This window comes from Mus musculus, chromosome 2, assembly GCF_000001635.26.
Source record: "Mus musculus strain C57BL/6J chromosome 2, GRCm38.p6 C57BL/6J".
Classification (NCBI taxonomy): Eukaryota; Metazoa; Chordata; class Mammalia; order Rodentia; family Muridae; genus Mus; species Mus musculus.
In genome coordinates, this window is record NC_000068.7 from 62498232 (window position 1) to 62524742 (window position 26511).

At 38.2% G+C, this 26511-nt stretch overlaps 1 protein-coding gene across 5 annotated transcripts in view; it reads right to left on the reverse strand.

The window, feature by feature from the left end:
• Nucleotides 1-2704: 2704 nt before the first annotated feature.
• Nucleotides 2705-26511, reverse strand: part of Fap (fibroblast activation protein) — a 74574-nt gene continuing 50767 nt past the window's right edge. For 4 of the 5 annotated variants that reach the window (XM_006498746.4, XM_011239289.1, XM_017315507.1 and 1 more), the window contains 10 exons: nt 25962-26009; nt 20763-20861; nt 20236-20305; nt 19289-19483; nt 14155-14209; nt 6275-6374; nt 5134-5198; nt 4569-4641; nt 4211-4284; nt 2712-3057 (listed from right to left, as the gene is read on the reverse strand). In XM_006498746.4, coding sequence (XP_006498809.1) covers nt 2953-3057; nt 4211-4284; nt 4569-4641; nt 5134-5198; nt 6275-6374; nt 14155-14209; nt 19289-19483; nt 20236-20305; nt 20763-20861; nt 25962-26009 — 884 coding nt within the window. In that variant the 3' untranslated portion in view covers nt 2712-2952. Of the gene's footprint in view, nt 3058-4210; nt 4285-4568; nt 4642-5133; nt 5199-6274; nt 6375-14154; nt 14210-19288; nt 19484-20235; nt 20306-20762; nt 20862-25961; nt 26010-26511 lie in introns of all 5 variants that reach the window. The other variant, NM_007986.3, reaches the window with a different exon arrangement.

The following is a 26511-nucleotide window of genomic DNA, read 5'->3' on the forward strand; positions in this document are numbered from 1 at the left end:
GGCAACATTTCCAAAAAAACCTTAGCTGGGTTTAATATATTTTAAAGAGTTACTGTCAAAGTATAATTTCACCATTACAAACAGCTTGGCAACAACATTTGCATAAAGATCTGTCAGCTTCTGAAAAAAATGCTTAAATGTTGGGAAAATCAGATTCGTTAAGTCGCCTTTCCTGAAACAGCCTACAAATGGAGAAATTGTCACATACATTCCTCCTTATAACCCCTGAAGTACACACACCATGCCAACACAGGGAGTCAGGAAATCTTCCCTGAAGGAAATAAATAACACACTTTGCAATCGGAGGTAGATACATTAAAAAAAAAATGTCAGAAGTTCCCTATTTGTGTTAACTTTAACCAAATTTCTCATGTGCCTGCTTCTGCTTCCTCAACCCTCTAAGAAATATAGATTGTCATTTAAAACTTTGAAAGTTTTCTAAGTATTTCCGTGGCCACTACCACAGAGTAATCTCTTGGTTGCGGTAGGTATAAACTTTGCATATGCAGTTTGTAACGTTAGGAGTTCCCTCTCCAAGTACACCCAAGACTAAAATGTAGAAAAAATAGGAATATTAGTGTGCCAGTTTTTAAAGGAAAAGAGATACAGCGTTCTAGAGGCATCCATTTAATTTGGTGTTTTCAACCTAAAACAGCCCCCCACCCCCTTTGCTCTTTACTGCCATTCTGTTCTTCCAAGCCCAAAGAGGAATCTAGTAGAGCAGAACAAAATGTAAACACTAACGAATTTCTAGTCAAATCGCTGCCTTTCCCTCCTTAGCGTATTGCAATGTCTGGTACACAGCCAGATTCAACACATGTCTGTTGAATGAACCTGTTAATGAATGAGCAGACATAGTGAAGCCCTGAGGAGGACCTAGATGTTTCTACACAGAAGCCCAGGCTTGGATCCATCAAGGGCAATGTAGAAAACCTCAATCTCTCATAACTATAGAGGTGCGCACCTCATAAGCCACTTGTAAAGCTTTCTCTGTTAGTATATTGGAGGGCTCGGGCCATGGCGATCACTCTAGGATATGGCTATTCACTACTGCTTTCTGTGCTGATGGAACTAGCCTATGTCAACTACTACTCCACAGTGTTGATACGGTGAAAGTGCTATATTTTAATTGCATTTAATTTTTATTCATTTAAGACAGCCACAAATGGTCAGTGGCTACAGTAGGCTTCCACAGTGTGTAGAGATGTGGAGGAATATGGCATATTGGAAGAAATTCAGATTTTATGGAGGCTGGTGACTGGAGAAAGGCTTGGTAAATCTGCATGGGAAGGGTTGTCCAAGGCTCCATGTGTCAGGGAGTTGAGTGTAAAGATTCATTGGTACACGGGGAGTATCCCTGGGAATTTCAAAGTAGGGAAAGAGCCTGAACAGATTTGTCTTTTGGTAGTTCTGTGAGGCCAGAAGCAAAGGTCTGAAACTCAAAGTCACTTCCTGTCTATTAATATAGAAATGGCTTTGCAAAGCCCACAAACATATCTGTTGATATAACAAGATTCTGATAGTCATCTTGTTTGCAAGTCTTGGGTAAAGTGGCTCTAGGAAATACCTGTGGTTATTGTCTCCTCCCAAGCAGGCAAACTCTGAGGGCTCTTCTGGGCTTACGTCAGATGCTGTGCTGTGGAAAATTGAAAGTAAGGGAGCAGAATTCTCTGTGGCTCATGACATCAGTCACTTAGTGCAGGGAGAGATGGATGGCCTTTTGGATCTGTAAAGGTCCTTCCATATTCCCCACTACTCAGCATCTCTGTCACTGTCAGAGGCAGGGCTATGTGGCCAGAGTGAGAATCATGTTTCAAAACGGGGCAGTAGAAAGGATTTGGAGTTGAGAAGTGTCTGAAAAAATAAAACTAAAAGATAGTGTAATCTATGGACCTTATAACCATCTATCTATCCTTGCTTCGATTGGTTCTTCCAGATGTAGAAATGAAAGGAGGCTTTCAGACATGGTATCTTGTAAGCAGAAAGGAAGAATTAAGTTTGGGGTAAGGAGAGAGAACACAGGGAAAGTCCAGAGCTGAGAAACATACCTTCTAGACATTGTCTTGGTGGATGCTTCCAAATTCACTCCTGTGTATCTTCTGGTGTCCTGGTGTGGCTTTAAATTTTTTTTCTGTGGAAATCACAGAGTTGGCAAACTGCCCAAAATTTCTAATTGATGCTGGGCATTATAACTTTCTCTTCTTTGAAATGAGCTTTAGAATGTAAAACTCCAGGGAGACTTTACAGACGCAAAACTTGCTCCTTCAGAGTTTTATTTTTGTTAGTTTAACTTAGTAATTTAGGAATCTGAGGCCGAGTTAATTACTAATTCCTACAGAGATTCAATGTAATCCCTTCCAGATTTAATATATTTCTTAAAAGGAACCCGCATTGAAAAATTTGGCTTTATCCTCACCCAGCACATCTGAAGACGCTGGAGAAATCTTTGGAAGTAAAGTTAAGAAACATTTCTTGGAGGTAGAGCAGAAAGTGCAGACATCTCGGACTCGATTCATTGCGTGATCTGAACTGTGCCTTTCTACGCGCTGTGCTCTTGGTCTCAGGATTTGGGGTTCTCATTACAGAAACCCAAAACCGCATCCAGCTTCTCCTCTTCTGTGACCATGTGTCAGGCATGTCTTTTTCCTATTAGGAGCAATTTTCCCAATAGGACATGTAGTGTGGAATTAGTGCACACAAACAACACGCTATAACCTGAGCATCTGACTTTATTTCCGCTACCCGGCAATGAACAGGTGATAAAACATTGTGTCCAAAGCAAGATGTGTGGCTCCCCTTTTCTCTTCTTTCACAGAGCATAGGGAAATGTAAACAATACCGAGCCTAACCTCCTGAGCCCTCCTAAATTTTTAGCGGCTTTTACAATATTCATGGTCCAAGTCGTCCATGTGAAGCCTTCAGACTGTCCTACACGCTAGTACTTGCATTGGTTCAGTCTGATAAAGAAAAGCATTGCTTGAGGAAGTGCGTCATGTGGGTATATAAATGATTCTGGGAGCGCCCAGATGATATACCATGGTTCTGGTCAGAGTACCACTGCAATAAAAAGGGGAAAAACAAAACATGTTTTATTCCTAGAGCCCAGATAGAACTGGTGCATTAAGTCTGTTGCTTTGCTTCTTGGCCACTTGGGTTTTTCATTTGAAAAGTAAAAGCATTGCATTTAATTTTCCCTAGGAAAATGGGAGCTCAAAAACTCCATGAGGTGTTTGGCCTGTAAATCTAATTCTCCTCTGTTTCAGAAAAAAAAAATCATGTAGTAAATCACATATAATCATAAGTACATTTGATGGGACTTTAAAACATTGTTGTAGAGGAAAAAAGAGAGGGGATAACATAATTTTAAACTTTATATTTGGAGAGATTCCAGTAAGATTATTGTCTTCATTGCATAAGTGCGGCAAGGGTTGTGATGTAATGCTATAAATTTACTTAGCTGAGTTTCTTTCAGGAAGTCAGAATAAACAGAGGCCATAAAACAGATCTCATCTCACTTCTTGTAACCTGCATTTAAAAAATCTGAACCTCTAAAAGATGAGATACACCCTTCCTGGAGTCCTCTCCTATACAAGCAATTGAGGGAAGAAAATATATTTGCTGAAGGGAGAAGAACATGACTACCAATGGCTGCCCCCACTGTTGGTCTAACTGCCTCCTCTAATCTCACTTCACATTCTTTTTGCTACCTGGAGCCCAGGTGCCAGACACTGAGCATACACAGAGGAACCTTTCTCTGACTCTAAGTGGACCTGCAGGAACTCAGGCGGTCACTGAGATTCCAGGAACGGTCTGCAATTGTTTCTTCCTGAATTAACAGAACCTGTTAGCTGCTCTGAGACTCCTAGGTTCTGTAGGAACTCTGAACATGTGCCTACACATATTCACCTAGTCCTGCAGAACCATTAGATATCTGGGCTGTTTAATCCTGTAAATTATCATATTCTATACAAAGCCCATAGGTGGTGGTATGACTTACCTTTGGCCCTTGATGGGCTTCAGAAAAAGTCCAAGATTCATTTACTAATACTCTGCTCTTTCTATTCTCTAGTTATGCTTTCAGGTATACACACACACACACACACACACACACACACACACACACACACACACACACACACACACAAGAACCCTCTCTTTTAGCTTGGTGGTAGTCAAAGGCCATGAACTAGGATGAAACAGGATCATGTACCATCGCCTGGAAATCCACTTGTGCATTAACCAAAGCTTTAGCAATCTGTGCTGAGTTCTGAAAGTGCACATTATCTGCAACAAAGAGAGAGCAAGAGAGAGAGAGAAAGAGAGAGTTAAAGTGCTGCTAAATACCAGAGAGCCTAGAGTGACAATGCACTGCCTGGAAATGAACACCAACAATTATCTAGTCATGCATTTGACATTGTCAGCAACGAGCGATCACGCTCAAATATGGAAATGTCCCTGACTCTTAGGTACTGACCCTGAGCACAGGCAAAGGAGGATGCTTAATGTTTCTTAAACAAAGTGATGCTGGCTCAGTATTTTTATGTGTAAGAGTCTTGCTTAAACCTCACCATCTGCTGTTCCGTGGATGAGAAGATAGTCTACATTTCTGAAATATTCTGCTCTTGCCATCACAGTTGAATTCTGGAAAAGAAGAAAAATTAACATTTTAGTTGCTGCAAAGTTCTAATAGAAAACTAGCTAAATCATTGTGCAATGGACTTCGCACCAATACTGAAATTATGTATTGCTTTGGTTGATAAATATTTAAGAGTCAGAGCAACACATTTTCATCATCATTTGCATTACTTCCATCTGATTCTTAGTTTGAAAAACTGAAAGTTTATGTGTCATATGTTACATATGAGTGAGACCTTAGGCATAAATGATACCCGCTCAAGCTGTGTAGGCGTTGGGGGTGGGGAGCAGAGATGAGAAAAGGGAGGTTAGATTGGAGAGAGAATAGAATCCTCAAAGAGTAAAATTTCTTTCTAGTGATGCTTTTGCAGTTAACAAAAGATCATAATTTTTGCCTGGGGATCCAGAACTGAATTTGCAAACTCTGAATCACTGTTTTAAAATTACTTAACACGTTTGAAATAAATTAGTGACCTAGATACAATGGGAAATGCTTACTTTATAGTGTTCGAGATTGTCGTCCTTTGTTGGGAGGCCCATGAATCTCTCTGAGTAGATAGATGCTGTAAAAATACACAGGAACATGCTATTTCCATTTTATACATGCCATTTCTCGATCTTACATAACTCCTACAATAGTAAGTGTGCCCCAGTTCTCCCGTGGGAAGACTCTGAGGTACACTCCTGTTTTACTTGGTGTCATGGTACATCTCAATGAATATGTCATTTCTGCAGCTCACCTCAGTGAGGTTCCAGAAACAATGCAGAGACTTTATGGAAACACGAGTGGCTAAGTGATTCTTTTTCACAGGCTGCTTTTAAGCTCTTTTCAGTTGCTCTCCTTGGAGGAATGTGGAGATAGGAAGGGCCTCATTATATTTGAAAATAAACTGCAAAATCCACCTCCTCTGGTCTCTTCACTAGTGTCTTGTTTCATCTGGGATGAAAATGTGTCTCCCAGACTTACTTGCCTCAACACCATAGACACAAATTCAAACACACAGTCATATACCTTTCTGAATAAAGATTCTCTGTAAGGCATGAATGTCTCTCATTTTTACTCCAGTGTGGAAAAGAGAAAATAGCAAAAGCTATATTTGTTTTTGCACAATTATTAGAATTACTTTTAAATAAGCATTTTATATTGGGGTTAATAAAGAAAACAGGCACTCACGGGAATAGTTAGCTCCCAATTTATATATAATCTCTCTCTCTCTCTCTCTCTCTCTCTCACACACACACACACACACACACACACACACACACATATATATATATATAATTCATTCCTTGGCCCTTGACTTTGCAAAACATATGCTTAAAAGTAATCATTGCTGGAGTTATGTGCCTTCAAAAACAGAGTTAGCTCTGATGTTAAAGATTTTTTTTCCACAAGAGATCAAAGTTTGTGGGAGAAAATAAAAATATAGGATCTGTGAAGAGTTCTTTCTCTTTTTAACCACTGGAAGTTAAAGCATGATAGTAATGAGTTATATGAACAACCTCATTTATAGATTATATTTTCCCCAGTGATGCTGAGGTAGACCTTACTGCATAGTTTGCTTTCCTAGCAACCTCAGATATAGAGTAATTATGTGTTAAATGTTTTCACGGCAGCGTTTATGAAATGTTTCCATACCGTAATATTCCCAGCTGGAGACTGGAGCCACTGCTATGCCACATTTGAAAAGACCAGTTCCAGATGCAAGGGCCAGGGATGAAACATAACCTCCGTAGGACTGTAGAGACATTGTTATTGGTCAGCCCCAGACACAAGCTCAAAAGCATCTCTGTGTTTTTAAAGTCTACACATAATAAGAATGGGGGGGGGGTGGCTGGGTCACTCTGAGGAGGAGGTTAAATGTGTACCAGGTACAACAGCAGCAAACTACAATAGTAAATTTATCTCTGATAAATCAGATAACAATTAATGGCTGGAACAAAGCAAAGTCCCTGAAAACAGGGTAGGCAATGTTTAAGAGATAAACGTAATTACAACGTTTCTGTAAAACTTCAAAACTCTCTCTCTCTCTTTCTCTCTTTCTCTCTTTCTTTCTTTCTTTCTTTCTTTCTTTCTTTCTTTCTTTCTTTCTTTCTTTCTTTCTTTCTTTCTTTCTTTCTTTCCTTCCTTCCTTCTTTCTTCTTTCTTTCTTTCTTTCTTTCTTTCTTTCTTTCTTTCTTTCTTTCTTTCTTTCTTTCTTTCTTTCTTAGATCTTTCTAGGTCTTTGTTAAACAAGAAACCAAACCAACCAACCAACCAACCAACCAACCAACCAACCAGGATTCTACTTGAAAGAGATGCACAGAAAAAGGGAATTGTTTCCAAACTGTAAGATGCTTTCTAGCACTCAGGGCAGTCCCGTGAGGTGGACACTGAAGCTACAGCTTTCCCCATTTTATGAGTCTGACATGGCTGCAGTTGTTTGCTGTATAGGTTATGGGCAGTTTTGGGGAGTCTTGTCATAGGAGCCCAAACGAAGAAAAGTTGTTGGTATCTTTAAGGAGGGATAGGGGCAGTGCAAGGAAGAGGAAGGCAGAGAAGGAGAAGAGCAGAAAGGTGCAAGCAGGCCCACTCTTAAAACTCATGAAGTATGAGGAGTGGAAGGAATTCTGTGGTGTTTTTCCTTGAGTGAAGAATCCTCTAAGTACTTTATGGTTTTATTTTTCCATCTCTGGGGAATTTTATTGAGGGCCCTTGGCTGCAAACCACAGAATAAAATAGGCTGCTCCAATTATACTGTGGCCTCTTTTTCTTATATTTGGAGGAGAACTAAACTAGGTTTTAATAGGGAAAAATAGATTTTTTTAAAAGCAGAAGGAACATTTGGGTTCGAAAATCATTGTGGTAAGTGAAATTGTCTACATGATTTCAAATTTCACTCATGAAAATAATCTGCTTTAATTAGTAGGACAGCAAGAAGTGTTCCTGGATGGCAAGGTTTCCCTTCCTCTTTAATTTCATTTTCAAAAGAGAGCAGAGTGAACCTAAGGCCTCCGTTGTTCATGATTTTACAGGAAAAGGAGCATTTACTAAAATAATATTTGGTATGCCCTCTGCTCTCCATGTTTCCGAGAAGAGAATACATGATAGGACATTGTGATTCCTAGTACATATTAAGATCTCCTCAAACATCTGTATTCAAAACCTCACACATTATTAATATATACCAACTCAGGGATTAGTTACAGCACTGGGTTCAAACATACATACATATATATTTTTTTCTGTTTTGAGATAGGATGCAAATATTATCTAGAAGTTGGTAATAGCAAAATCATACTGCATCCATGGCACAGCACGAGGTTCGACTTTAAATCCCCAGGCATCCTGGAAAAGCGATTCCTATTGTAGAAATGAAGAGGGCTAGAAAAGAACCAGCATTGACTTTTTCTGCTCTCTCCTGAGTGGGGATCCTCGGCGGAGTGGGAGGCTGCTGTAAGAAATGTGCCCACAGAGCAGATTGGCCAAGAGAATTCTAGAATGGTGTCCTTTGCACTTAGATGCCTTGCCATTTTGTTGAAATGAAGGATGGCTTTAAAATCATCCCTGGAAGGGCACAGAATTTTAAAACAGGGGTATGGATGCTCTTATTTAAGCTGTCATACACTTTGGGACATTTTACCTACCAACAATAACAATAACTAGCTAACACTTTTTCTGGCTGAGGACTGGTATTCCACACCATGTGTCTTGTCCATCCAGCCCCCACCCCCCTACCCCCTGCTGTGCATTTTTTTTCTCTCTCTTTGGTCTCTTTTGTCTTCTTTTGTTTCTTTTGTCCTCTTTTGTCTCCCACTTGTTCTCTGAACTGTGGAAATGTGATCTGGCCTCAGGACATTTGCAAAAGCAGCGACTTTCCACCTGGATAACTCTTCCCCATGAAAGCAGCAGGCCTCACACCTCACGTCTCTTCTTCAGGTCTTAACTCACTTCCAGACAGCCTCTCTAGCTTTCTAGTTTCAAACCATTCACTTACACCTAGCTCTTAGCTTCCCTCCTATCTTGCTTTATTTTGCATTTTTGAATATCCCTTCCCATCTCTCAACATTTTGTATTGTACTTATTTATCTTTCTCTCCCACTATTCTCCAACTTCGCAAGTAGAGAGTTTTGTTTGTTTTGCATATGGATCTATTCCCAACACTGAAAATATGGCCTGGTATGCAGGAGGGATAAAAATACATATTTACTGAATACATAATTCCACTGTTATCTCCCGTAATTCCCACAGTGACCAGGGAAAGAAATTGTTGATGAATTTTTATAAAGGAGAAGCTAAGCTCACACAGTAGCTGCAGAATCAATAAAAACCTGAGGTAGGGCTCAAACCCAGAAGGGCTGCCTTAGCAACCCATGACAATTCCTGTTTCCCCACACCAGGGCAACTTCTTTCGGCAGAAATATAGTTTAACATGGTCCCTCATTAGAAGTGTATTCTTTCTACATTTACATCGTTCTCACATAGCAATTCAAATCGCTTATAATTAGTCACTGCAAGAGAAAGGAACTAAGATTAAATAATGAACTGCTGGTTATTCAACACCACCTGGCTAGGTCTTCACTAACAAAGCGAAGCCTGCGACTGCAGTTTCTTTTTCTAATAGTTTACACAAACCTCTCCCTGTTCCTGAACAGTAAGAAGAATTGCTTTAATTTTTCATTGCATTCAAGATTTTAACACATGTTATAGGCTTTCTTGAGCAGTGTTGAGCGTTTAAACCTCTTCCTGGCCTTCTGTCCCACATACCCAATAGCCTTTCTCTTGAGTAAAAACCTAAAGTGTATCGAAGTTCTGGCAAATGGCCCAAAGGCAAACCCATACCCATTAGAAAGCATTAGAATGAACAAGCATTTCTTAAACACCATGATGGAGACATAACATATTTTGCAACTGATTAAAATGAGGACTATAAATCTTTGGTTATCTCACCCACATAATAAAAAGTAGTGCCCAAAATGCTCCTTCCTTCTTTAAAAAAAATCTGTATCTGGAAAGAAAATGTAGGATTTGAAACTTACTGACAAACCAATTGTAAATAGTATTTGTAGGGTTAGACATGACCTATTTAATAAGCTACAGAAATGCTTAATATTACACAGGAAAGGATAACTTCTTTTCTGATATGAAATATTAGCATCTGCGAACCTGTTATAATCAATTCATAAAGTCTTCCTCCTTCATATCTCCAGTTTCCAATAGACTCTTACTTACTAGTCTTTAAGGGAACTGTACGATTATGGGCTCTTCCAAATGCCTGTTTCTCTGGCTAATTGCAAGCCTTTGCACTTTGTCCCTAATGTTAATGTTGTAGCCTTGCTTTCTATTCTCAGACCACCTTCTATCCTATGACATTATCTTTCTAAGACACCAATACAGTGGGTGGGATTATTAACATCAACAGCTCTTCTCATAGATAAAGCCATGAAAACTACTGTTAATACATATTTGTGGGAAAAGGAGTAATAAATAGTTGTGGAATAAAATACTTTTTATGCTAAACAAAAATGTTTTTAAAAGTTTCTTTCTTAGTCTTCCATGGGGCCAAACACTATTCTAAATAAATATCTGTTTCCCAAACTATTAGATTATAGACTATTTTCCTGACCCCCCCCCCAAAAAAAGAAAACCCTCTTGATATGAGTGAGACAAATTTTGGGAGAGCATGAAGCTACACGATTAAATTCAGTTTAAGTAATATCAGAGATGCTTGACATGATTATATATTTGCAAAACATCTGAGAAAAAAAGCTATCAAAAAATGATACAATCCATTCTCTTGAAGAACCTCAATGCGTGTAGAAGAAGCAAAGAGGTACCTGTTCTTTTAAGAAGAAGAGTGATGAGTTAAAGAGACACTGAGATTGTTGCATTGGGTTGGATCCTAAGGAATGAGTGGTTTTCTGTTTTAGAGGAAGGACAGGGTGAGCGCTGGAGGAAGTGCATGGAAGTGTTGCTAGGAAGTTATAAGGCCACAGGAACAGCAAAGCACAATCATAGTTTGGCTACGAATCAGATCTGGGAGAAACAGATTTGCAAAGGCAGCAGGAACAAGGCAGCCAAGGACCTGGGACAGGAGGTATATTTGCTATTTATTACACTGTGATCACCATGGAGCCCCGAAATATAAAGAAGTAGAAAAATAACACGTTAAAAATTGTGTTTCATGGCAATCATGAAGCATGCATGGGTCGGTGCTAGGTCCTTTGCATATATGTTATGCTTCTTAGCTTGGTGTTTTTGTGGGTCTCTTAACAGTGGGAGTGGGGGTGTCTCTGACTCTTTGCTTACTCTCTTCCTTCCACTCGATTGCCTTGTCCAGCCTTGATATGAAGGCTTGTGCCTAGTCTTATTGTATCTTTGTATCTTGTTATGGAATGTTCTGTTGAATACATATATATATATATATATATATATATATACATATATATATATATATATATATATGTCAAAGAATAAAAACCAAAAACCAAAACAAAATTGCTTTAGAATGACAACATTTTAAACAACCCTGGAGCTGTTGAGGCCTGTCCAAGGTCAGTTAAAAAGCAATTAAAATAACTTTATTAGAAAGTACCCAACCTAGGACCATAGACCCAAAGCATCAGCATTATCTAGAATATGATCATAAATGCCAGTTCTGAGCCTTAGCAGACTCTCTGGTGGTAAGGATCTGGAAGCTGTGTTTTAATAAGCTTTTTGGGTGATAGATATATGCCTAACATTTGAGAAGTTCTGCCTCAATGACTCATGAAGAAACTCAAACTAAACAATGCCATTGGGGATAGTAATAGCTATTCAACAGCTTGAAGTGGAAAAAAAGAGTTCACTCATTATCAGAATTTTGGACTCGGAAAAAGGCCTAAAGGTAAGAAGCTTTTAAGCTTTCTAATTTGGATGACTCAGTAAATGATGAGGTCTTCAGAGATGATGAAGATTTGTTTTATAGTAGTCCATATTAAGGTTAGTTGGGAGTAAACTAAGAATGGTGCCCATGTATGCTGTGTCCTGGAGAGATGACAGACAAGCAACTGAATTATAAGACTCAGAAGAAAAGGGGCTGCAAAAGGCCAGATTCTGCAACCATATCATGCTTGAAACCCCAGAGTTTGCTCCAATGGCCTACAGAGCATTGATGGGCGAAGACCATACTCAGAGGCATACTAACATTTAAGGAACCCATAGACTCACGATCACAGAGGCACAGAATACAAAAAGCTACACACGCTTTCCTTTGTGTGGCCAAGTAGGTCCTTGTTATCTGATGACTTACTTCTCCAGACATCTCCAAACTTTATGAGTCTTTAGCCTTTCAAAGTTTTTCATACTCTTGACCAACTCACAAATGCTTCTTTGCTTTATCAAGATGAGAATAAATGTGGTCTTCACATTCTGGAATGCCCATTTACTAAACTATTATTGACTATCAAAGATGCTGATTCATATCTGGTATCTCTATTAGCTCTCACAGACACAATTAACTACATTCCTCTCTGCTGTTATGCACAAAAAGTATATCTCTCCATAAACATGTGATTTCTATATTCTTCCCCTATATGAAAGTCAAATTTAGGGCTGAATCACTCTTTTATCCATAAGAATCCAGTGTGAGGGCTGGAGATGTGATTCTGTACATATAGTGCTTGCCTTGCATGCATAAAGACCAAGGTAGAACTCCACTATCATGTAAAATTGGGGAAAGTAATTCATGTTTGTCATCCCAGGGCCTGGAAGGTAGATTCAGGAAGAACAGAAGTTCCAGGTCATTCGCAGATATATAGGTAGTTGAAAGGTAATCTGAGATGCATGAGACTGTGTCAGAAAAAAATAAAATAAATTGGCTAACAGGTGACCTAGATGAGATATAATGATGATTTACAAGGATGAAGGAATGGATGTCAGAGACCAGACATATGTGTTAATGGATTGCCCCAAACTGGAAGAACTGATATATAAAGAGGCATAGCATTATGGGCACCTTGTTTCCTCCAGCCACTTGGGGTCTACTCAGGTATGGCATGCATTGACAAGCCACTCATTGCTTTCTTCTTTAAAAATTGCTCCTACAAATCTGCTTCATGACCATGACTATGTGAAAGAGTTGGCAGTGCAATAAAAATAAAATACTATTTCTTCTGATGGTATTTACACAATCAGATATGGTAAGCTTCTTTTATTGAAGGATTCTGGGTTGATATAAATGCACTGCTGGGTGATGAGTGAGTTTTCAGGTGAGCCCGTATAGAAGATTCTCTACCAAACTAATACCTAACCATGTTCAGTAAGTGAAATGGAATGTTCTAGTTTATGGTTACTCAGAACCTACAGCAAAAAATAAAGCATCGCTCTAAGCAAAATGTTAATGATTATACATGATTTCCTTAGAATGAGACTCTGTCAAAGATCTACTTTAGACATTTCACCAAAAATAAACAAACAAACAAACAAAAAATGGATAGTAGCAAAGGTCTTATCTGAAATATTCCCCTATAAAAACATTTCACTTGCTTCTACCCATTTGAATCCACCCTGCTTAGAAACTTAACATTGGGTAGTTTTGAGAAGGAACAACTGGATTGCAGTAACAATTTTCTCCAAATTCCTAACAGCCCTTTATCTGGTCGCTGAGCTCGGAGCTGAGCTGGATATTGCAGATTCTGTTCAATGCAGGGGTTTCACTCCCTCCATCCATCCTGTGCAGGCTTCTCTCACAGAAAACAGCCAACACAAACAACCCAAGCCCAACTGACTGCAAGTTGACTTGCAAATGTCCAAATCCAGACCAAAATGTGAAGCAGGGAGACTTCTTTGAAGGGTAATTATCATAATTCATAATGGGCAAACTTAAACTTTCCCAATATTTCCCTAGAGTCTCCAATGACTTCATTGCTCACAATTAATAAAGTCTGGCACTCAGTTTTGTGTTTATTATTAATAAATGTATCAGTCCTTACAAGTGGGGGGAGTGTCATTTCCAAAACCAAGAGCTAAGGAGACAAACAATGCTTACTTTCAGATTAGGACCAATGCACATTGGGTCTAAGGGATACTTTGATCTTCCCCAAAGACAAAAATGCCTAACAGCTCTGTTAGGATTATACTGGTCTAGATAGATACTAAGCAATTTTTATACCAAAAGTTCCTATCATTTCAACCCTTAGCTCAGATTTTTATAAAAAAGAAATATAAAACATAAAATAAATATTAAATCAGGGAGGCAATCAAACCTTTGAAGGGCATAGTTCAGTTCAATATGCTACAATTTAGTATTAAAAATTAAGTAAAAATGTGTCAATTATGGATTCATTTGATATACAGTGAAGAAATTAAATCAGAAAAAAAAGGAACAAACACTTAAAACCACCACTTCAAAGCTGTTATTATCCAAATTGACTGTTTCTATTGACAGATTAAATTATGTTGCAATACTGACATTTCATGCAAAACCTTCTAAGTGAATACTTTCGAAAATGAGGATTACCGAACTGAGTAACAGGCAGAGAATGTATAAAACAACTCACCCAGCCCCATATGGCTATTCTTTCTTCATCAATGAAACCCATTTCTATGAATTTTCTGAAGTGGAAGAAACAAATTTTTAGAATTTTAATTGTGTACACATGACATTTACTTCATTACACAAGCATATTTAATCCAAAGATTTAATAGAAACGCTCCATCTCTTTGTTTAAACACGTGCATAATAAGGCTGCATTTACAAATAACTAAAATAATATTGTTATGTCTTCTACAGAGGATAAAAGAATCATCTTAGACTCCACTCTTCATCCTTATTGATCCCAGGGCCCTCAGGTCCAATGTTTGAATCTTGTGGGTTATCAAAGCCTGTCCCCAGATTGCCTCGTTAGAATACAATGACATTGCTACTAGTACCAAATTTCCAAATCCTTGGGTCTTGGAAAGGATATTTGCTTCACTGCTGATTCAGTTTTTATTAAAGTTGTATCACTTTATTTGCATAATTGTTGATAACCATCATTTGATATTAAATCCTGTATTCAGTGAAAAACAAATCTATTCTTGCCGTTCAGAGCCCTCCAATTTACTATGGTATGGACAACCAAATATATCTATACGTATCCTTTAAAAATGTTAAATGATTTGCTCGGCTCCATCACATTTCCAAAACGTTTTCAAAATAATTTTTTCCCTTAGGAATAACAGACTACAAAAAAAACAAAAACAAAACAAAACAAACAAACAAACAAAAAAAAACGTTTAAAAGTCCCGGGAAGCCTCCAAAGCAATGTTTGCTGTTCATTTTTACCTTGATTCTCTTGTATTCTAGAGAAAATGAGACTTATTGGGAGAATGGGTTGAGAGCCTCAAGTAAACTTTATAGAGATCAGAAGCAAGGGAAGAAAGAAGGGGTGACCGGAGTGAGTGGGCCCTGGAGAGCGCCACAGCAGACAGATGGAAGGGAGGGACCCCGTGAGGCACAGTCTCCAAAACACATTGGTGTGGCCTCTGCTTTCTCTTTATGCCTTTCTCGTTCGTTCTCCGGAAGTAGAACACGCATGTCTGTTGTTGTTGTTGTTGTTGTTGTTGTTGTTGTTGTTGTTGTTGTTGTTAATGGAATAATGGACTTTCTCCTTTTCTTTTGTTGTTCTGGGAATCGAACCCAGGTCCTTAGGTTTCCTATGCTAGTGCTCTACCTCTGAACCCTTTTTGCCAGCTCTCTAGAATTACTTAAAGGGATTTTATAGCAACCATTTCGCTCATTGCATCGACTCAGCATGCACGTTTCTGACGCACTGAGGAGTTGGGCAAATGCCCGGGACAAACAGATGGGAAGAGGCCCCGTTAGTCACAGCTTACCCGACACGAATTCTGAAGGACACTGAGTGTACAGGGAAGAAATGGAGTAGCGAATGGAAAATTGCTACCTGTGTGGAAGCTGATCAAGGAAAAGCGAGCAGATGTGCAGGAGACGCGTGGCCGGCCCTTCAGCCATTCCCCCACACGTTTCAAAATCAAAATGGGAGTTGAGAAGGTTCGCTTTCTTGTTAAAAGATAGTGTCACTACTGGTGTTGGAAGACAGTTTTGAGCCATAAAATCGGTCATGATTTTATGATCTTGCAGAGGCTAACAATCATATTGCCTTGCATCTGGGGCACAAAGCAAATAACAGGTGATACATAGGAACAGGAAATTCTTATCCGCTCCCTGGCTAGGTTTATTCTGAAAGGATGACATTTACAGGAAATGATAGTTTGGTGGTTAACATGGAAATGAAACATTAACACTTAATGTGGCAGAACTAGGCTAAAGGTTAGCTAGATAATACAAGCTTTTGAGATCAACAAGGCTCCATAAATTTCATCCTCAAAACCTGAAAAGCTTCCTGGAAGGCGAGATATCAGAAACTATTGATAATATGTATTAATCAACACAGTCAAAGTAACACACGAATAAGGTGTTTTTGTAATATTAGAGATTAAATTAAACTTTACATATTTTCCCCACTTTAAAAAAATGACTCTGGGCTAAGGTCATCTTGAAACCTAGTGACTGATTATGCTATTTGAGAAATTTTCTTTTGACACTATCTGTAAGTGTGATAATATATTTTTTCTCTTTCAATTTTTCATCATTAACCCTTAAATCACATAAAATTAAGACTATGGGACTATATACAATGCCGAATATACTCCCAATAAATGGAGCTGACCCTATAATCTCTGAAATTTTGTGATTGTCTTAAATGTGGAATTTTCCAAGAAGCCTGAAGAAACCGTGTTCCTTCTCCTCCAGCACTTGTGAACTCGCTACCATCTGTTCCTTACAGATATTCTCATGCACGGGCAGGCTATGAGGTGAGGTCTGCTCTTCCTCTGTTTTCTACTTTGTTTGCCTTTATTAGCTTGGCTTGGCTGGTACTTACTGTTGTTTTCAAATGCACATGCATGGTTTTCTGTTGACATGTAGAAAATTCGCCTATATAAAATTTTATAAGAGATTCAAGGAAAACAGTTCCGTTTCTGGGTTGATTCGAGAGTGACAGCCAAGGGCTTGCAAACCCGTTTCTTCAAGTTAGGTGTTCACTGTCTGATTCCTAAAAGGCTTCCTTGGGAGATAGGGGGTTGGATCACTCTCGGGATCATCTCAGTCTTTCCTTTTTAGCCTTTTGTGAAGAACTGGATCCTAAGGTCTCTTTTACATGTTCATGTAACAGATTTCAAACAAAGCTAGGGCCAGCCCAGGAGCTCTCTGCACTGCTGCATGTGTTGCCTGAATGGGTCTTGCAGCTGCTCTATGATCTATGCTTCATGAGGGACTTACTAAAAATCCCATCTAACAGTAATGCTTCCCCTTAGAGCACCACCTATCCATGTTTACCAGATTGTAAATGCATTGGAAGCAAGGATTGCACTGCTTTGTACAGAGTGTAATATGGTGACACATATTAAAACCTGGCATGCATTAAGTAGCTGAGCACATGGTAGTGGTATCCTTGCCCTATATCAGGAGAGCTTTCTTTCTCCAGATAACATTCTAGGAAAAAAGGTTCAGGGAAAGAAATGGCCACCAGTTACTGCCTCTATTACATCTTCAATCAAGTACTAAAGACAAGTTAGTATTATTACAAAATTGATAGACAGGATTCAAGACTCTGTGTCTTATACACTGAATGCCAAAAATAACAATTTTCATTAAGGTCCTTACAGGGGCTTCCGATCTATACTTTTATTTCATCCATAAGAGCAAATTAAGGATTCATTTCTTGTTGAGTACTATATCTGTGATAGTAAATCAATGGTCTAAATACCATGACAGAGTTTGCTGTTAGTGAGCTGTGTGATTTCGGTTGTTTTAACCCAAAGCCAAAACAAACCACCCTATAATTCTGTGGAACCTTAGAAAGCATTTAAACTCAAGACACGATGCATAATTTTTTTTATCGTCATGCCTTTGCCAAATTTTTGGTTTTAGTTCAAATATTAACAGACAAGATCCAAGTTATGCCTCTAGCAAATTACCCAAAAAATTAAAGCTGGAAGGCCAACAAATGTGTTCATACTCTTTACAGGGTACATCAAAGTCTGGGAAAACTAAGCTGAGGCTTTAGCTCAGTAGGTAAGGATTTAGCTCCTGGACTTGCCTTCTAACACTGCAAAAACAAAAACAAACAAGCAAAAGCAGAGTACAAAATCCTCTGTTGCTTCAGTGGAGTTAATCTTGAACTGTTTCTTCATTGGACAAAATTCTTCCAAATAAATTAATAGTAAAAATATCAAGTCTGGATCAATGAAGATCATGCAGCTTCCAAAGGTGAGAGGCGAATTATAAATTTTGATGTTCTTTAACAAGATAATCATTAACTTACTATCTCTTATTAAAATTGACTGCTCTGACTGAACAAGTTTTGTCTGTGCATAAATGACTATTCACTAAAGGGAAGAAATGTCAAATGGATAAGTCATGACTGCCTTTCTAAAATAAAATTAGTTACATATGAATCTAAATTTTTCTACTTTGACTAGAGTCAGAAATACAATAAATAGATAGATTGAGAAAGCAAGAAAGCAAGAAAGCAAGAAAGCAAGAAAGCAAGAAAGCAAGAAAGCAAGAAAGCAAGAAAGCAAGAAAGCAAGAAAGAAAGAAAGAAAGAAAGAAAGAAAGAAAGAAAGAAAGAAAGAAAGAAAGAGCTGTCTAGACCTATTTCCTAGCTGTTAAATTAAATTTGTTTTGTATATGTTGATCAATATTGCTAGTATCAGTGACACTAAAGGGATAAGAGATATTCTACTGAGTTTTTTTAAATTGATCTTTGTTGTGAATCATTATTCAGTCTTTAGCTGTTGCAGGTGTAAAATCATCTATATCTATGAGTGCAACCAGCCAGCTAGCCCATAGCTGCCAGACTGGTAGACTCTTATTCACTAGCTTCACTTCCTCACTCTACAGTAAGAAGAGTTCAGGGCAATCCTGTCTACTGTCCTTAGTACGGTAGTGTTTTATCGACAACACTGTTTTAGATTCTAACAAAAGACAATGGGTCCATTAACTGTGGTTAGAAATATAGCTGAGAAAGAAGAAATTAGATCTGTCTTCCTTCTAAATGTTTTCAGAATATCACATCTATTATATGAAAACAGGAGCTTTTTGACAAATGAAAATTGGCATCTACTCTCATGATAGCATAGTAAAAACAACAGCAAGATTATTCACAAATGAACTTCCAACACCTAGGACGTGCAGTGACTATGAAAATCTGAACCAATTCTAAAGAGGTGGACTGACAACAATTGAAGATATTCATGTTTACTAATGATATCACTAAACTTATGTAATTTTTCTTTTTGTCTTTTCAATTGTGGGCCATGGTAATCAATAAAAAGTGCAGTTGGAATGTCTTAGATCTACCAAGCAGTTTTCTTCACCTTTATTAGCCCATTCCCATGAACAGCTTTCCCTTTATTGACCAAGAAGATCCCTTTAAGAATAATAATACATTTGTACCAAGTCAATAAGCCAAACTGAAACAGAATGAAGTCATCAGGAATTGTAAACGTGACTGAAACTATGGCTCAGAGGCAGGACAAACCCATCGTGTTCAGGGGCCCCTGTAGGGTCTACAGCAGTGACGCTGCACTTGTCGTGTGTGGACAGTTTGTTGAAAAGGTGCTCACCTGACAGCTGTGAGCTGGTCCTCAACTTCATATACACCCAGTTTTCGATACACGGCATGCAGGAATTTGTCACCTTGGAAAGCAGTGCCCCGACCATCTACCAGGGCAATGACTATCCCCTCCTTACTTGCGAGATAAGTTATCCAATTAACAGCAAACACAGACTTAACACTCTGGCTGCAAGGACCACCATACCTAAAGGAAAAGAAAAAATAATTTCTGATTTTTTAAAATAAAATCTAGTTTCCCAAGGAGGCTAGCATAGATTTCAGCAGTTCCCAGTCCCATTATGAGATAAAAATTTCAATATCAATAGCATTAGAGCTGGCTCTAAATCAAGAGGTGACCAGGCTTTTCCCAGAGGTTTGCTACAAGGAAGTTGTTTTGGGACACAGCCTCTCCTATTCCCCAAAACGGATACATCTAGGGTTGGCATTTCAAGGAATATGTGTGGGTTTTTCGTCATTTCTGCCACCTGCCACTTGCTAAAAGCAGACATAAGATATACTAAAAAAAATGCATGGTGTTTTAAGCAAATTGTGTGTAGGTCAGCACTGATTTTGGGTGTGATTCCACTAAATGTATTCCATTCCTTTATTTCATTTCTAACTCAATTACATAAGATGTTAAGATGATTTACACTATTTTTTTTTTTTTTTTTGGCTGCAATCTCTCTATCTCAAAGGTATTCTGACACATTCGGCAATTTGCCATCCCAAGGAAACTCAACCCAGCCAATGCAGGCAAGTCCATCTCAAATCTCAAAACTTCCTCAATCTATTTTAAATAACCATATTTTATTTACTCTGATTAGTTGGGGGAATATATAAAAACAGCATCAATAGGAACTGTTACCAAGGAGAATGGTTCATTCTATTTCATAAATGTGTGTTTCATCCAACATATTTTCAGTAAATAGCTTTTACACTACACAAAATATTACATACACTTGAATTAGCAAAGGGTACTTCTTTGATCTGTCAAACTGAGGAGGCAGAATCATCTTGTACCAGAAAGCTTTGAAAACAGAAAGAGGGAGAATAATTATTTCATCACATGTATGTTTATTTTTTTTTGTAAACAATGTACAGCATAAAAGCAAGCCAGTAAATCATTGAGGATTAAGAATGTACTTTCAATTGACTTTATGACCTATTTCAGGTCTAATTTGCAAATGACTGTAAATCCTCAAAATACCTATTTGCTCTACAAGCGTCTATTTTAAAATTAAAACATGATAAAGTCTTCTTTTAAAAATGTCAGTGTAGAGAGCGAGCTATGGAAAAGTAGATGGTCAACTGTATTTATAATCACATTAAAATGTTTAACCAAAATATAAATGTTGTTAGGGAAAGGCTATTTTAAATGAGAGCTTATATGGCTTGGACTATAAAATTTACTCAGTGATTGTATTTTAAGCAAGCAAAGTGTTCACCTTCACATCAATAAGTGAGAAAGTTTTAGGATTTCTTACTCAGTCCCCCGTCTTTGAGCTTCTTAATCTCCACTTTAGGCAGCTGGATATTTCTCAGAGAATTTTCCAGTTCTTTGTTTTCTTCTAATACTTGTATTTCTTTAAAAAAAAAGATATGTAATGTTCATCTTCAGCTTATACTCTTTACATAAATAACTTCTTTCATGAAATTCCTTTGGCTTGTATGGGTGGCCCTGATGTGACTAAGGGTCTGCCACAGTGTCAGTCATGATGCAGTGGAGATGCCAACGTGTGAGGACATCATATCCAACCAGGGTCCTCAAAGCCCCTAACAAGTCCAGCATTTTAAGCAAAACTATCAGAGCAACCATGTTCACTTGACCATCTCGTCCCCTATCTGACTATAGTCTTTCATTTCGAAGCCACAAGGCTGACTAGGTGACGTTTCTTTAAACGTTGAGTGAAAGAGTGAAAGGGCGAAAATACAGTCTCCGGATGATTGACCCATCTCGGTGAAAGGGTGACATAACTGCGAACCTAATGTATTCAGCATGAGGGATTAAATCTCCCTTCTGAGATTTTTATATCTATATCCTGACCTTTTCCTGTTATATTTGATTAATATAGAAATGTATCTTTTTCCAAAACAAATTGTCACGTACATGGTTCTTTCAAAGTCTTTCTCTCAAAGCTGTTGTCTATCTTAGTCAAAGAGCAACACACAGTATTGTGTCATGTGCCTGAAAAACAATCTAAATGCTGCTGCTGTTTACAGTAAGAATTAGTGGCTCCTGCCTAGAATTTCAGCCCCTTGGAGACTGAGAAGGGAGGATCTCAGTGAGTCCAAGGCCAGCTTGGTTTACACAGTGAATTCAAGATTAGTGCAGTTGAAAGCCTAAGACCCTCCCTCCCTCGGAACAAAACAAAAGCTACACTTCGTCCTTGAGCTCAGCTATATTTCACACTTTAATGTTTCAAACTGAATAAATCAGTTGATCCTCTGAGTGTTATAGATTGGCAATACATGTAAATGGGTTTATATTAAGAAATCTCTTTAAAATAAGTTTTAATTTGATACTAGCATCTTCATGAAAAAAATTAGTCTTTCATACACAATATGTAGAGTTAGAAATTTTTTTTCTGTGAAACAGAGAAGTAGATGACTTGTGAGATATGGTAATTGCTACAAAATGAATCCTGAAGATTTTGTTTACATTCATTTTTGAAAAGCGGTCACTGAAGACAGTGAACTGGAGACTCATAACTACTGTTTGCCAAACCACATCCCGTAGAGCTCTCTGTTTTCATATGCTCATGGCACTTTGCTCCAAAATGTGTTATATTTAATCTTAGCACACGTAGAAATGCTTTGGATATGATTTATATAAAAGACATAATAAGTTTCACATTAGCTTTGGGTAACCCATCAGAAAAGAAAGACTTGTGACATACTACACGTTAGAGCTCATAAAAATTAAATGTACACATTTAAGTGAATCCAGCTACTGCCTTCCCTCGTGTGGAGTCTGTCTGCAGAGTTCCTCCAGAAGTGAACCATGTATGATGCCAGAGTGGAGAGAGAGCAAGTAATGGACTCATGATTGCTATTCCTGTTATCTGACGACACAGACTGGAAATAGAAGGTGTTATCATATTGTATGATTTTTAACTTTATTGCCGTTCTCTTGCTAATTAATGAACCTTCAAATTTATGACTTAATGAAGTACCAGGTTTGGTTGAAAACCTAATCAATGCCTCTGTAGTTGGAGTCATATTCTTCTAAATAGTGAGCAAAAAGTTGTCCTACTTCTTAAAGCACAAATTGAACTTCATAGGAGTATGGTAACAGTGAGAGTCACCACGACTGAACTTTTCTATGGAGCATTATGAGCCCTCACTTTGTAAGGGGTGGTTATAGTCCACCACATTCTTTCCTTTGCTCATCTTCCTATGCTCACTGCTCCCTAACCGAGGGTCTAGTATAAGGTATGGAGTCCATATTCCATATGTTTGTACATACTTTATTATGTCAAAACTCAGTTGACCTTTAAAAGTGATATGTCTTATATTCAGTTTTTGTTTAAGTCATATTAAAGAAATGCATTTCTATTAATTAAACTTTGCAAAGAATCTGTGGAGAAACCGATAAGTAGGTCATTCGGTTACTTATTTTAATGAGAACCTGCACTGCCCAAAGCAACTAAACTTCAAATGGGACCTCAATATTAAGTGACAACTCTCTGGGTTTCCATAGTATCCAGTATAATCTGCTGTTTTAAAACAACTTTCTTCTTTGAATGGAAATGAAAGCCACTATTTTCTTTAGTGTTTTCAAACTTTCATGAAACCACCACAACCTCTTCATCCTTTCTCCTCACAGGAGATTAATCTCTTGATGTATTTCTGAACCCTACCCCCCGCCCGTACCTTTCAAGGACTTTCTTATTCTATCTCTTGGGGCTTGTACAGTATAGGATACATATGTAGTCAAGACTAGGCTCCAATTTCTGATGCTGTTTCTCTACCTCTCAGCATTGGAATTGCAGATGTGTGCCATGTTCTGCACCTAGCATTCTTCAATCTTCTTTAGCCTCATAATTTCTTCAGTCAACACACAACAAGTATTTATCATCTTACAAAACACTAACTGTTCCCAGCTAGTAGCCAGCCTTTCTTCTCTCTTCACAGACATATGTACTAGAAGCACTGTTGGCTTTGTCAAAACAAACTCCCACTAATTTATTAGGCAGGTCCTACCTTGCTTTAACCTTGTTTCCTCTAACCCTGTATTCTAGACCCTGCTCTAAATGGTAGTTGACTCACTTTTTACTAATTTACCATCTCAGCACTTTCAAGGCCACTGACACCAAGTTGTCCATAAGCTCAGAGCTTCTTCATGATAATCTTCAGTACAACTGCTACTTTGACATTCAGATCCCCAAATCAGCTTACTGTAGGCCAACCAGTTCCACCTGAATATCCTATTAGTATGCTAAACAAATTTTACCATCTCCTCCAAGTTCTGTTCTCTACAGTGCGGACTTTGTGAATAAAAGCAACTATTCCAATCCATCAACCAACACAGCTATTCAAACAGCATCAATTTCTTTTGTATTCAGGTATCTCAGGTTTGATGGGGAGCATTAAGATATATTTCTTACCTGAAATAACCCAGATATGGGCTTTCCCTGTATGCCTTTATGTTTCCTATATTTCCTTTCTCTTAGCACTGCATTTCATTTTCTCATTGTTGCCTGCTCATACATTTGCATCACCCACTAATCTCTAAATTCTTTGAGGGTAGGAATAAATGTCCAATCTGGTCTCTATCATTTTAGAGAAATAGTACCACAGTGGATGGCCTAATTTAGTAAATGCTCAAAAAATATTTGCTGAATGAATATTGCTGGCACCAAATGAAAAGGATAGTGGGTTAAAAAAACTTTAAAAAAATGTAATGCACAGAATTTGATATAAAATAGCAGTTAGATCTTAATCAAAAGTATAGATTACCAAGCACAGTTTAAAATCTACCTGACTGGAGGCTCTAAGAATCCATATTTGTGGTAAGCATGTGGTATGGTTTGAATATGAATGTTTCTCATTAGGCTCCTGTGTTTGTATGCTTGCTTTCCCGTTACTGGCACTGTTTTGGAAGGTTCTAGAATCTTTAAGAGGTAGAGGCTTTCTAGAAGTAAGTTAAAGTCTGAGTGACTGGTCTACCTTGCCCCTTTCCTGTATTCTTTCTGTTCTCTGTCTGCAGGCATAATGTGACTAGCTACCTTAAAACCCTGCAACCATGCCTTCCGATCACAGCGACCTGGATGCCCTCAAGCTGCCTTCTTCTCAGAGATTTGATTGACAGAATGAGAAAAATAACAAATACGTCGCAGATGAATACTGATTCATTAGACAAGTTGGTGGCTCTGTTCTCTAAAAGAATTTGAGTCATTTCTTAAATTAGAAAACATAAAAATATATGTGATGTATATGGAGAGTGGTATAATAAAACTTCAAAAGCATTAAAAAGATTAGTATCTGCCTGGAATGTAACGAGAACATCAAGAAAAAAAAAAGCTAGGATATAGAAATTCATGTTATGGGGGAAAGGAAGTTGAGTTATATTTTAGAGTGGTGATAAAAAGAACTTTAAATATCTATGGAGATTTCTATTAAAACAAAAATCCAGGACTTGAATGTAGTATTGCTTTGAAATGTTCTCTCAATGTTGAATGCGTCTTATTAACACATTTAACCTATTTTTCATCAATATTAGAATCCAGATTAAAAATAACTTCAAAATGAAATGAACTCGACTGTCCTACTTCAGACTCCCTGTCCTATCCGGAGCAGCTGGCCTTTTCTTCATGACTTCATTTTCACCTATTCTTGATCCATTAAACTGACACAAAAGTAATCCCCCAGTAGTGTCCTGACTTGTCAGCCAAGTGTCCAGGGACAGCTGCAGGTCTGAGTGCTGAAGGCAGGAGCATCCCCTTGCCCCACATCCCCCCTGTTCTCCAGCAACTCCAATCTGTTTGCGTTGTTTAACGACCAATCAGAGGATAATGCATTACCAGCAGGAAGAACACCAGAAAATTAAATACAGATAACTTTGTGGAGAGCAAAAATGGCCATCTTTGACCTGTGAATCATTTTTAAGCACCATCGCAAATTCAAGGTAGAGGAGAGCTATGATGACAGCAGTCAAAAATGGAACGTATCCCCAAATTCCAGGACTTTCACACATGGCAACAATGTGATATAGCTGTTAACACAAAGCAAAACAAACAAAAGAGCTGGCGTGATAATCACCCTCTGCTCTGAACCAAATTGGAGAAGTAAGAAGTGATGTCTAGAAATTTTTGCCAGTGTGGGGTGATAAAAGGAAAAAAAAAACACCTCCTGGAAAAGCAGGAATTCTTTTTTGAGGAGAAAGAAGTTACACGAATATGCTTTCCTTCTAATTCTAATCTTCTGTGGTGTTAGAAAGCCAGGGAAGAAGAAAGAATTGATCTCTATGGTGTGGTTTCTATTATGTCACAGCCCAACTACCAAGAAGTTCTTGACTTCATGTGATCAGGTTTAAAGCAAACAATATTTCAATCTGTGGAATAATGAACTTTATGATAATAATATGGCATCACAATTCACCTCGCCTGGGTTGTTTAACTATCCTGCCCTCTGAAGGGGCTCACACTAGAGAAATCAGGATACCTTTAGATGCAAGAGAGTACCTTGGTCTGTGCGGCCATCATGGAGGGTGGAAATGGGGAGGCCAGGGCCTGTGTGCAGAACGGAAACAAAAATGTGATTACTGTCAGAAACAACAGTTCTCTGTCAGCCAGGACTGCTTGTAGTATTATGACAAGTGCCAAGACAAGTACATCTTTTAACTTTTTGCTGCCTTTATGAACTTTTCTTTTTAACCATAGAGAAGCAGCATTTTAAGTTTCATTTAAACCACACACATCAGGTCAAAGCCCAATCAAAGAACAGAACTATGAGAAGCCTTACCTGCTCTGTAGCTTTTCCAGAGTGAGCCTTAATGGTTAAAAACCTAATTAGTTACACAGAAAGGCCTCAGAAGCTGCAAGTGGCCTTCTGGGAAGCTGTCTCACCACACTGGAAAAGTTCCAGCTGTATATTTATTTCTAAGTGACTTTCATCAGTACCTAGATTTCGTCTCATTTGTTGAACGTTCAGTTTGCTTTGGTGGATAAAAGCTAACATCTTTTATCCTTGTGACTATAGCACGCACAAATACATTTTTTTTACATTGCTCCC